Genomic DNA, 13,249 nt, shown 5'->3' with positions numbered 1-13,249 from the left:
TGACTTGGTTGTGTCTATTGACTCGACACCGACCAAGAGGCAAACCCAGGTTTTGGGTACCAAGAATATGATCTGTCTTGTGGGGATGATGTAAAGAGCCAGCAAGAAAATGTGCGTACATGCTCAGTGCACAGTGATAGGCTTTCAATAAATGTTTCTCCAGTTATCATCACCCCCACCCTCAACCAACTTCCAAAAGAAGTGTGTTTGGGAGTGTGGGACCCAGAGCCCTGCAAGGTTTCCCAGCTTTGTAGGCAGCCCTGGTGATCTGACAGCATCTTGAATAATTATTTTCTTCTGCTCTTCTGTGAAAACCTCAATAAATGGTGTGTTTCTGGCTTTAAAAACATCAATAAGAATGGCAGGAACATAAGTTAGATGTACCCCAGAGCTCAGTGGGTATACTAGAGGCAGGATTTTTATGAGAGTTTTGATTTTTTTTTTTTTTTTTTTTTTTTGGTTTGTTGGAGCTGTGAGGGACTGCTATATAACTGGTCTAAGGTCAGGCCTTTCAGACACATGTTTTCTACCAGGAAGGGAGTGTGGCGGGCCCTTTGCAGCCTGAGTTTTTATTGCAAGAGTGGGAAGCATCTGCATAGCAGGTTAAATATTGTCCCTCTGAAACCAAGCAGGACCCTTTGGGGCTCCTGGGCATGGAAGCCCTTCTGTCCCCGTTTCTTGTTTGTAGGGAATAGACCCCAGCCTCCATGGCCTTCCCTGAGTTCCAAAGGGCAGATTCGAATAGTTGCCAATCAGGGAAGGCAGGGGTGTGGGGGGTGGGGGGGTGGGGGGGTGGGGATGCAGTGACAAGGGAGGAGCAGTCAAGAAACAATAGTGCAGCCTTGGGCCGAGGTCCTGGTTCCTCCTCAAGGGATACCATAGCAATATCTTTGAGCTGTTTACAGAACTAAAACCCCCAACAAATGGAAGATGCTAGCATTCTTCATTCCAGAGAAGACCACCTGAAGCCAGATTAAAGGAATCAGAGAAGCTCATCAAGAGATTACCTGAGATCAGATTAAAGGAGTGTAGGCCCTGCACACACTCTGATTTTATCAGCAACCCTACCCTTGAACCATTGCTATGTAACTCCTTGCCAAATCCTCCCGGGTGGGGACACACAGTTTTTGAGGGCAGGAGCCCTCCGTGTCCCCCATTGCCTGGCAAAGCAATAAAGCAATTCTTTCCTACTTCACCCAAAACTCTGTCTCTGAGATTCGATTCAGCACCAGCGCACAGAGGCCAAGTTTTTGGCATCATCCCTGATCCCAAATTCATGTCTACTTGCCATCTCAGAATGTGACATTATTTGGAAATAGGGTCTTTGCAGAAGTTAAGGTAAGGATAAAGATGTGATCATCCTAGATTTAGAGTGGGCTCTGAATCCAATGAGTGGTGTCCTTATAAGAAAAGAGGACCAGAGACACAGACAGAGGAGATCATGTGAAGATGTAGGTAGAGATTGAAGTGAGAAAGCCAAGGATTGCCAGGGGCCACCAAACGCTAGAAGAGGCAAGGAAGCATTCTTCCCTAGAGCTTTCAGAGGGAGCACAGCCCTGAGGACACTGACTTCTGGCCTCCAGAATAGTGAGAGGATCAATTTCTGTTTTTTAAACCATGCTGGTTGAGGGAATACATATGGCAGCCCTAGGAAGCTCACACAGCCTGGCTTCATGCTTGGTCTAGGGAAGTGTCCCCTGAGGCCAGGTGATGTTCCTGGCAGTGGCCTGAGGGAGCCTCTTCAGCTTCAGAATGGCAGGGAGTGTTGTGTGGGCTGAAGCTTGGACGGAAGCAGTAGCACATCAGTGATAGCGTGGGAGGGGCTAAGGATGTGCTACACAACAGGAGGGGCCATTGCACTCAGAGGTATTGCGTGTCAATTCCGAAGCCGCTGTGACTAGAGACACCTTCAGATGGTTTTGATTTACAAATATTTTGAAAAAAATGTGACCCGCTTAAATTAGAACCTCACTTCTAGGAGTTTAAGGAAAAATCAGAAATTCAGATGAGGCTTTATCCCCCAGGATGTGTATCCTGATGTTACTTACAATACTAAAAAACTAGAAACTGCATAAATGTCCAACATCAAGGGACTGGTTAGCTAAATTACAGTATATCCACGAAACGGATTACTAAGCAGCCACTGTAGATATTTATGCAGAGTGTTTAATGTTTACAAAGAGCTTTTAATGACGTGGCAGAATGGTAGTGATACTATGATAAGTGGAGAAAGAAAACTGTTATAGAATGGTACAATAGGATGCCAATCATGAAAAAAAAATGCATAAAAAAGACAGAGAGGAAATATGCCAAAATGTCAAGAGTGGCTGGAGGAATTATGCGAGTTAAAAAAACAGAAAAACTTCTTGATTCTTTCTGTACTTTTTAAATGATTAACTAAGTACATGGGTTACGTCTACAGTCAAGAAAAAAGTAAAAACTTTAAAAATGCTGTGTACGTGGTTTCCATTTTTATTTTCTCCAATGGATGATTGCACATCAGCAAGTCTTGAGTTATGCTAACTACTTAGGTCAGTCACGACACACACACGTACAGAGAGGTCACATGGGCTGTGTCAGGCTGGCTGTAGCAGATGTACATCAAGTTACACAGGTGGGATTGTTGGGCTGGTTAAAATACACCACCGAATGATGGGACACGGCTGGCTCAGGCTGCCTCTCCCGCCTGCCATTGCTGTTTGCAGAGGTCTGTGTGTTAGGCTGGTGAGTGGCGTCCTGCTGGCAATCCGTCTGTCCAGTGGCCCCCAGTGGGTGGAGCATGCCAGGGTCGGCATCTGCTCTGGGTCCCTTCTCATCTGCCCTTGCCTCGTGTTGCAGCTTCCAGCTCTCTGCTACCTCTTCCAAGCACTGGGTGTGCTCCAGCCCAGGTCCCATCCCCACTCTGCTCCACACACCTGGGACAGACGTTGCAAGGGAAGAGCCAAGAGCAAAGGGACACACTCCTGATACGGGCCGTGCCCAGACACAGGAGGGGAGGAAGCGGGAGACGTGACCACGATACCACACACAAGCTCAGTCTTTACTGATGGGCCCTCTGTGTCCCCAGACACGTGGGCTGTGTGGATGGGGCCCTCCAGGGCACAGCTCCTGGGAGAGGACAGATGGGTAGTGGAGCTGTTTGGGGCAGCCTGACAGCAGAGCTAGGAGGGTGGATGGGGGATGTGCCCAACATGGTGCTAGACTGCTGAAAAGTCACAACTACACACACCTGGGGATCATGCCCCTCTCCCAGTTCATTCGCACGGCGGGTTAGATACAGCTAGATAGACGTGGAGATATGCTTTTTTGAGGGAGGACCTTTCCTGGTGGTTGGAGAAACAGGGAGACAGACTCCTGGGTTCGGCATGCTCTGGGGAGGGCCATGCGACGGGGAGGGACCCCCTACTGCGACACTCTGTACAGGGCGGCTGGGCCCGCCCGCCGCACCCACGGCCCCTGGCGGCAGTCACGGGCTTGCCTTCAATCCCTTTCGCTTTGGAGAGCTCTTGGGCCCCGGTGACATGGGGGCTGTGAAGACAAGAGGGTGGGAGGGGGTCCCCGTGGCCCCGGGGGCACCCCAAGTGGGGGCTACATGATATTGCACTGGGTGGCCCCGCAGCAATCCTTGATGAGCGCCAGCCCCGTCTTGGCCACCGTGGGCTTGCTAGGTGGGGGCTCTGCTTTCTTCTCTGCTCGGGAGCCTGCAGCAAGGTAGGAGAGCAGAGGCAGAGAGGGGAAACAGGAGAGAGGCAGAGGTGAGGTGAGGAGAGCCCTGATCATCTGCAGCTCCAGTTCCACCCCAACCCCGGCCAGGCCTTGCTCCAATGTCACAGATCAGGTGAGGTGGAGAACTGGCATGCATTTGTACTGTTCCCACCTGCCTGTAGGCCCACTGGCTTTCGGTTAGTCCTTCTCCTACCCTGCTCTCCTCACCACTGTATCCGCCAAGTCCAGCACGGGGTTTGGCATTCAAGCAGTATTTGGTGAGCGGAGGGCAGAGAAATTTTAAGTCACTTCAATCTGAGGGCTCATATGTTTCAATTCTGGAAAATACTCACACATTATCTCTTCAGATACCCTCACCTGTCATTCTCTGTTCTCCCTCCTTCTGGAATGTCTATTAAATGTAAGTTGCACCTTATTATTCTAAGCTTCATGTTTCATAACTTCTCTTTCATATTTCCCATCTCTTTGTCTCCTGGTACTGCATTCTGAGTAATTTCCTCAGCTCTGTTTTCCAATTATATGAGTCCCCCCTTCAACTATATCTCTGTGTTGAACTCACTGAGTTTTCACTTCAGTGACAATAATTTTTTTAGAAGGCTAATAGTTTGCTAATCTACCTATTCTTTTTTCATAGCATCTTGCTATTTCATTTTATTCCTTCTCTTATTTCTTTAATAGTTTAAATATACTTGTCTCTTTCAGATAGTCTGTTATTTCTGGTTAATGGGAGGACAGACATCCTCTTTGTTGCATCTACTGACTCCTCTCATGGTGGTTCAATTCTTCACTGGTTTTAAATTTTTTATTGAGAGGTCATCTTCATGGGGGTTGTGTTTAATCTGTGGGCTGTGTATTATGGGAACTGAAGGGTCTCTGCTGAGAAACTCTGCATGTGCTTTGCTGGGGTCCTAGAGATTTCACTGCTTTTGGATTCGTTTTAATGTTTCAACTTGGGATTCCAGCAGCAGATGGGTGGTGTATATTTGGACCCCACACTGGGCCTCTTGCATGTGGTGCAGGCTTGGTGTTTTGATTTCTGGCCAGAATTATTTTTTCTATCCATAATCTGACATAGAAGGCAGGTTTCCTAGCTCCTTCTCCACAGTGTTCAGTGGAGTTTTTCTAGTTTGCCTTTCATGGAAGAGACAGTCCATTGAGGATGTTGGGTTTAGGCAGGGACTATGTGCCTTGTGATTTTAGGGCCTGCAGAGGGGACCAGGGCCCTTCTCTTTCTTTATTCCTTCACACTGTACAACTGTGTTTTCATGGGAGGTTAATGGATGGTCAGGGAATACTGGGTTTGCAGCTTCAGTTGATAGTGGCAGCTTTGGGGTTGTGTCTTCCTAGCAAGACTTCTGTCCCTTTTCCTCTTATAACAGCTCATGTCCCTGTGGCTACAGGAGTGGGCATGTGACATAGATCTAGCCAATCACAACTTCCAAGCCTCTTGATGAGAGTGATGGACCTAGGAGGTGGGAACATGATCAAAGAAAGGCCAATCAGAATCTTATATGTTTAGATGCCAGGAGAGAATCTCTGGTGTTGCCTTGCTACTGCAAAGTTATGGTTCTGGAGTTCTGGCCTCAGGGAGAAGGCCTGTGTAGTAGGAGAAAACAAAGGTAACATGCAAAGAAGTGCCAAGATGATAAACAGAAGGAAAGCAAGAGTTCTAACAGTGTCTGTACCCAAAGCCCTGGTTCCCATTGCTGTTTTCCAGCAAGTCCCCTTTTTTGCTAAGGCATCCATTTCTTGTAACTCAAAGTATGGTCTCATTGGACCAACAAAGAAAAGGCTGTTCCTAGACAACAGGACCCGTTATCACTTTAATGTACTAATGGTTATTGCAAGCCTACAAAGAGAGGGTCAGATACACAGCATTTCCCAAACTTATTTCACACAGAACCTTTTTTGCTCTGAGTATCCTGAGAGGCTAATATTCTGAAAAGCAAACTGCTGGCTCCATTCCTCCAGTGATTCCAACTCCAACGGAGACCAGAGCTCTATGGGCCTCAGTCCTCACCTTCTTGCCTCAGTGGCCACCCAACTGCACCAAACCATACGAGCAAGGACTAGCTGCCAGGACTAGCTACATAGTGTAGAACTCAGTGCAAAATGAAAATGCAGGGCCCTTTGTTTGAAAATTCTTAAGAATTCCAAGACAGCAATAGCAGAACATTAAAGCAAACATAGTGCCCTTCTAGGTGGGGGGGCGGGGGGAGGGGAGGGGTGACCGCACAGGTTCTTCGCCCATGAAGCTGGCCCTGCCTGCTGCCATCCTGTGCTCAAGCTTGATCTCTAGAAAGCACTTTTGTTGTGCCCCTTTGGCTTCCAGACGTCTTTTAAATTTCCTTTTCTCTTGGATGAGGGAGGAGAAGAAATAACGTATGCACTCACTGGCTGGAGATTTGGTTACTTTGTCTAGAGGTTTTAACTTGATTCTCAGAAAATCAGCCATTTCCTTGTCTTCTTCTTGCTCCCTGTGTAGACAGATGTGTAAAGACAAGAGGAAAGACAGTGAGCTAGGAGAGCACCAAGGAACTAATGAAATGCAGCAAGACTGTGGGATCATGTATCAGACTCTGTGATGGTTCGGGTACGTTGCTGTGTGTTCCATGTGGTTGGTGCAGGTATATTGCTGTGGGAGTGTGGTGCATGTATGTTGCCATGTGTTGTGTGTGTGGATGCAGGTATGTTGCTGTGTGTTGTGTGCATGGGTTGCATGTATGTTGCTGTGTGTTACGTGTGGGGGTGCAGGCATGTTGCTATGTGTTACATGTGGGGGTGCAGGTATATTGCTGTGTGTTGTGTGGGGGGGGCGCAGGTATGTTGCTGTGTGTTACGTGTGGGGTGCAGGTATGTTGCTGTATGTTGTGTGTGTGGTGCAGGTATGTTGCTGTGTGTTGTGTGTGTGGTGCAGGTATGTTGCTGTGTGTTATGTGTGGGGTGCAGGTATGTTGCTGTGTGGTGCAGGTATGTTGCTGTGTGTTGTGTGTGTGGTGTAGGTATGTTGCTGTGTGTTACGTGTGGGGTGCAGGTATGTTGCTGTGTGTTGTGTGTGTGGTACAGGTATGTTGCTGTGTGTTGTGGGGGGTGCATGTATGTTGCTGTGTGTTACGTGTGGGGGTGCAGGTATGTTGCTGTGTGTTGTGTGCATGGGTTGCATGTATGTTGCTGTGTGTTACGTGTGGGGGTGCAGGCATGTTGCTATGTGTTACATGTGGGGTGCAGGTATGTTGCTGTGTGTTGTGTGGGGGGTGCAGGTATGTTGCTGTGTGTTACGTGTGGGGCGCAGGTATGTTGCTGTATGTTGTGTGTGTGGTGCAGGTATGTTGCTGTGTGTTGTGTGTGTGGTGCAGGTATGTTGCTGTGTGTTATGTGTGGGGTGCAGGTATGTTGCTGTGTGGTGCAGGTATGTTGCTGTGTGTTGTGTGTGTGGTGTAGGTATGTTGCTGTGTGTTACGTGTGGGGTGCAGGTATGTTTCTGTGTGTTGTGTGTGTGGTACAGGTATGTTGCTGTGTGTTGTGTGTGTTCGTGCATGTAGGTTGCTGTATTGTATGCATGGATGGCATGTGTTATATGTGGGTTGTACATATGTGCTGTGTGTTGTGTCTGGGTGGTGTGCACACGTTATGTGTGTATAGTGTGTGTGTGTGTTTGATGAATCTACTCTGAAGCAGAGACACATATCAGTGATGGAGTAAATGCCTACTCCCACTAGTGTGAGACCCTGAGGCAGAGGCAGGGATGTTGTAGGACCCAGCCTCCCTGCTGGAGGTTTAGTGAGCTGGGCAACCCCTCTCCTCACCCTGCACCTTTAAGTTACCCTAGACAAGGTACGTGGCAGGTCTCAGAAGGAAAGTCACTTCAGCTCTTCCAAGGGTCACCAGGAGCAAAGTCAATGGTCCAAACCCCATTGAACTGGGCAGGGTGCATCCCAGGGGCCTTGGAGGACTCAGGAGGAAACAGAGAATTAAAACGAAGTTGCCCTCTGGTTTGGAGGAGGCCCTCTGAGCCTCTCCCCTGTGGACGACTCCAAAGGCTTTGCCCCAGCATGAAAATATTCAAGAATCAACATTCGCATCTTTCCCGTGCCCCAGCCCCCTGGGGAGCCTTCAGGTGTACCATGGCTCCAGGGTCCACGGTCGTCCAGATCAAGGTGGCAGGCGCACGTGTAAACAGGAGACCCCGAAGGCGAGGAAGGGGCCTTGGAGCCACCAAGGAGAGGGGAAGGGGAAGAACAAAGCTGGGAAGTGGGGAGGGCAGGCAAGGAAGCAACTCAGTACAGGGGGCAGAGTTTCTGTAGAAACCAGTGGAAGTTTCTGGAAAAGCTGCCTTGATGAGTTGGGAGAAAGCTCAGTGAAAAGAACCTGCAGGAAATGCTGCTGTGTGTTACGTGTTGTAATTCCTCCCTGGTTACCTCCTCAAATGACCTCCACTTAAGATCCACAGGCCTTTGCAAAGCTTCTTGGAGCTGGATTTGAGTTTCTCTTGAATGTGAAGCGGGTCCTCACGCCAGAGGGCCAGGATTCACTTGGATCCAGTGTTTGGGAAGCGTTTGCCCAGGCCATGCCTGTTGCAAAGCTATGAGTCCTGGGAGCAGGTGATGGGTTTTGGAAGGAAGCTGAGTTGTGTTCTAACAGCCCCAGCCCTGGGCGCCCGGGACTTCCCGCCCACTTACCTCAACCGCTCGACCTCCGCATCGTCCACCAGGAAGTCTCTCTTCTGCACCAGTTTGTGGACCTTCTGGATTAGCTCGTCCTCTCTCTGTTTCTGCAACTTGGTTTTTTCTTTTTCTGGGAAGAAGAAAACATCAGCAAAGACAATTCGAGTGCAGCTGTTGAAAGCACCTGAGTCCGAGGGGCCCCGGTTGGAATCCTGGATCTACCATTTCACTTGCTGGATAAACTTGGAGAAGCAACTTGACCTCTTCAAGCTTCTGTTTCCTCCTCTGTAAGATACACAGTGAGGCTTGGACGCAAGGGTGTGGTGATGTTAGTACATGACTTTGCATAGAGCTGGCCCGTGGTGGGTGCTGGGTAAATGATAAAGATGCTGCAAGGGGGTCGTGCAGAAGGCAGAGGGGAGATGGGCACAGCAGGGTGCAGGAGGGACTCACTCTACAGCAAGGCTCAACCAATCTGTCAGAAGAAAAGCACCCATGCTTTCCCATCCTGTTCCAGATACCAAGGGCTAGAGCACCACAGAGGAAACAAAAGAACGAGGGCTGGACATGAAGACTGAGAAAACGAGGAGGGCGGAAACATACACCTGCATCGGGCTGCCTCTGCTCAGGTCCCTTCAGAAGATAAAAATCATGGGGCAGCTTGTCTGTCTGCCTGCTTGAACTGGCAATGACTATTTCCTCTAGATCTGGAGGCAGAACCAGAGGCAAGGAGTATACAATATTTAGATTAGAGAGAAAATCGGTTTCTTCTGTTAATCAGGAGGGGAGTGAGGAAGTGGGGTTGAATTGCTAGAAGCCCCCGGATTCCTGCTCATCGCTGGTAGCATCCCTCATCTCGAGGTGGGTCCCGAAGTCCGATTCTGCACATCATTTGCAGCATCACAGAGCCTCCCTGCCCTCTGCAGGCAAGTTAACCACAGCGCCCTCGGACTCAGGGATTGATGACACTGTCCTCTCCAAGTGACCAGCGACAGCCCTCCAGTACTCCCCTGTCCTCCACCAGGCCCCAGATCTATGCCAGAGTCACGTAGCGACTGGCATGGCCCCCAGGAACTCACAAACCTCCCTCCCCAAGTTATTCATCCCCATTTTCTACCTCTTGCCAGTTCGGGCATCCCCCAGCCTCCCCAGATACTCAGCTGTTGCCCACTGCTCATGCAGCCCCTCCCAGCAGCTCACAGATCAAAGGAATCTGTGCCAGCTTACAAACTCGTTACTGACCCAAGTCTCCACACCACCAGCCAACGCTGTTCACCTGCTTGTGTGTGTGACATACCCTTCCTGCCATCATCTCTCACCTGCTTCCAGGAACCACCCACCTGCCTCCAGGCACCACCCACCTGCCTCCAGGTAAGGCCTACCTGCCTTAAGCCCCACCCACCCACCTGCTGGCCCCACCCACCTACCTGTAGACATCACCCACTTAGCTGCAGGTATCATTCACCTTCCTGCGAGCATCACTCAGCTACTTCCAGACCCAATCCACCTATCTACAGGCACCCTTTGTTTGCCAACATCACCCATCTACTTGCCAACTTTATCCCCAGCTGGTATCACACACCTGACTCCTAGCATCTCCATGTGCTTGCCAACGAGACCCTCTGACGAGCTACTCGTCTCCTCCAGCACATCTCCTTAGCCCAGGCCACCATCATCCCTCCCTGGATCATGCCATGGCCTCCTAACTGGTCTCCCTGGCCTGGAGACCCTATCAAAGTGTGAGCCCTTGCCACAGAATTAGACAGGCCCGGCTGGACACCCCAGCTCCTCCCCTTCCCAGCTGTGTGACTCTGGGCACGTTCCTCAACCTCTCTGAGCATCCAGCCTCTCAGTACAGATAATCATAAAGTTGTTGCAAGTTTTAAGAGAGAGAAATGAAGTAAAACACTAGGCTCACTGCCTGGTGCATAGTAAGAGTTCATGAACAATCAGCGGCTATTATTATTGGCTATTACTTTACATCATCACTGTTGCTTTAATGATTAGATGCCCTCTAGATTAAATATTTGCCAAACCAGGTACAAAAGAAATAAATTCTTATTTAATGAAGGAAAAGCAAGTCTCACAGCGTAAGTAGGCAAAATGTAAGTGCTTAATAAATTGCAGCAATTATCATTGTATTTGTATTACTGTGAGCTTTACATTTTCATTTTATCTGGGTTTCTCAGCCTTGGCACTATTGACATTTGAGACTGGACCATTCTCTGTCATGGGGGCTGTCCTGTGCATTGTAGGATGTTTAGCAGCTTCCCTGGCCTCTACCCACTAGATGCCGGTAGCAACCTCCTCTCCTAGTTGTGACAACCAAGCACGTCTCCAGACATGGCCAATGTCTCCAGTGGGGGCAAAATCGCCCGTGGTTGAGAACCACTAGTTTAATTCTTTCAACAACCCTATGAGGGAGACACTATTTTTATGTCCAAGGGGAGGGTACTATGGCCTCTACAGCCAGGTCTAAGCATCCCCAGCCCTGAGGGGGCGGTGGTGGCAGTGGCGGTGGGATGGGGTGTCTTGGCTTGTCCTTGAGAAGCCCTGAAGGTGGGGAGGGTCCCAGGTGTTCCCTCTCATCAGTCTGGTGAATTATTCTCTGGCTGGAGATACATGATTTTCTTGGCTGTTCAGTGTTCTCTTCACTTAATATTTTTATTGATGTATTGCCGGGAGCATTGGGTTTTTTCCCCCTAAAATCAGCTAAATCCATCTAGAAACCTGGCACTGGTCCAAGGAATACACAGAAAGGCGCTTAACAAGGAGTCAGAGGAGAAGGTGGGGAGAGGTGAGCAGGAAGGAAGGAGAGGAAGGGAACTTTAATATCAGAATCTCTGCAAGTAACTGGGAAGATGCAGTTTCCTGGGAGAATCAATGGGGCTGGCGTTGAGGACCTGCTAAGTGGCCCTGTGAGCTTGTGTGTTTCTCAGTGGGACAGTTAAAGGCATTTCAAGCAGAACATGTCCTTCGGGGGGACTGTCCCCTCCATGCAGGTTTAGTGTTCCTGGCTTCTGCTCACTGAGTGTCAGTACTGATCTCATCTTTCTTTTTTCTTTTTCCTTCCTTCCTTCCTTCTTTCCTTCCTTCCTTCCTCCCTCCCTTCCCCCCTCCCTCCCTTCCCCCCTCACTCCCTTCTTTCCTTCCTTCCCTGCATCGGGTCTTAGTTGCCGTACGCAGGATCTTCACTGAGGCATGTGAGATGTTTTGTTGCAGCGTGTAGGCTTCTCTCTAGTTGTGGCGCGTGGGCTCCAGGGCTTGTGGGCTCTGTAGTTTGCAGCACGTGGGCTCTCTAGTTGAGGTATGCGAGCTCAGTAGTTGTGGCACGCAGGCTTAGTTGCCCTGCGGCATGTGGGATCAGTTCCCTGAGTAGATATCAAAACTGTGTCCCTTGCATTGGAAGGTGGGTTCTTTACCACTGGACCACCAGGGAAGCCCCAGTACCAATCTCATCTTTACGAGGGTGAGTCAAAAATTATCTGCACTCTGGCTGTAGAATTTAAGTAACTTTTAGAGAAGACAGATACACCATTTTTTGACATAATCTCCTTGCTTTTCAATATACTTGTCAATCTGTCAACAAGCTTTCGTATTCCCTCATTAAAAAATGTTTTGGGCTGAGCTGTGAGCCACGAATGCACCGCTGTCTTCACTTCTTCACGTGGACGGGAGTCTGGCTCCTTCTTGAGGGTTAACACTTGTGCTATCTTCCTTGAACTTCTCTATCCATTCACACACACTTCTTTGCAATGAAACACTTTCTCCATAATGCACACAAAGTCGTCAATAAATAATAGCACCAGGTACACCCTCAGACCACAAAAAACGAATCACTGCACACTGCTCTTCTTTCACGCAAATCACAAGTAGGGCATCCATTTTTGCTCGCACTGCAGTTACAAATGAACTGACGTAACACGGTCACACCTGCACAGCAGTGGCTGGGGAGACAGTAGCCTTGAACGGAAAGTGCTTGATAAGACAGTGTGGCCAACAGAAGTTTTAATATAACTGGAGTGGGATAATTTTTGACTCACCCTCATATGTAAACTTTTGGGTTTTGGTTTTTTTTGCGTGAATTTTGGTATTTTAAATATTGCATGAAAATACGACGACTGAATTTTTCATGTTCCAGGTGAGCACCTCACTCTCCTCCACCCTAGTCCCAGTCCCGGTCAGTCGTGCAGCCCAGGCATTGTGTCAACCAAAGACCCCCAAGCCCACCCATTTCCCACCCATTTCCTACCCATGCTCTAGAGGCTGCCACAGCTCCCTGGTGGAGCCCCTCTGGCCTGAGGAGGCCTTGCCTAGCCTGGTGGCCACACACTCATGTCTCCTTTGCCTCAGGGGCACTCACATGTCCTGCTGGCCAACAGAGGGCTCTGGGCATCCTTCCTCTCAAGGAGACCTCAATCCATGTTGGACCTGTCCTGGGCCCCTGAGAAGGTGACAACTGGGACACAGAGGCCCTGAGAGTAAGGCTCTTGTGTGAGAAAATCACAGAAGGGAGATGAAGCTGTAACCGAGCAGGACTCTATGTCTTCCTGGGACAGACCCCTCCACCATGTCCTCTGCTCTAGCTCCTCTCTGAAGCCCCTAGATAACGGTATCTGATGCACATTTCCTGAGTTGTTTTACAGAGGCTAAAACCCCACCAAATGGAAGATGTTAACTGCTCGATGACCATGAGCTGGTCGCCCCCAGTGCCTCCTGGAGCCTAACGACTGATAACATTAACCCCTGTGACACACTGCCCTGTTACCTCACCATCAACCAATCAGAGAATCATACAGGAGCTGGTCACATACCCTGTGACAACCCCCACCTCGCTCACCTGGTCTTTAAAAATGCTT

The 13,249-nt window shown here is 49.3% G+C and overlaps 1 protein-coding gene across 1 annotated transcript in view; it reads right to left on the bottom strand.

Moving 5' to 3' along the window:
- Positions 1 to 3,588: 3,588 nt before the first annotated feature.
- The window catches only part of BMERB1 (bMERB domain containing 1), a 131,207-nt gene continuing 121,546 nt past the window's right edge, over positions 3,589 to 13,249 (bottom strand). The window contains exons 4-6 of the mRNA XM_057696061.1: positions 8,406 to 8,520; positions 6,121 to 6,203; positions 3,589 to 3,701 (exon numbers count right to left, since the gene is read on the bottom strand). Coding sequence (XP_057552044.1) covers positions 3,589 to 3,701; positions 6,121 to 6,203; positions 8,406 to 8,520 — 311 coding nt within the window. The remainder of the gene's footprint in view (positions 3,702 to 6,120; positions 6,204 to 8,405; positions 8,521 to 13,249) is intronic.

This window comes from Hippopotamus amphibius, chromosome 9, assembly GCF_030028045.1.
Source record: "Hippopotamus amphibius kiboko isolate mHipAmp2 chromosome 9, mHipAmp2.hap2, whole genome shotgun sequence".
Classification (NCBI taxonomy): Eukaryota; Metazoa; Chordata; class Mammalia; order Artiodactyla; family Hippopotamidae; genus Hippopotamus; species Hippopotamus amphibius.
This window is presented reverse-complemented; position numbering and strand designations above follow the sequence as displayed.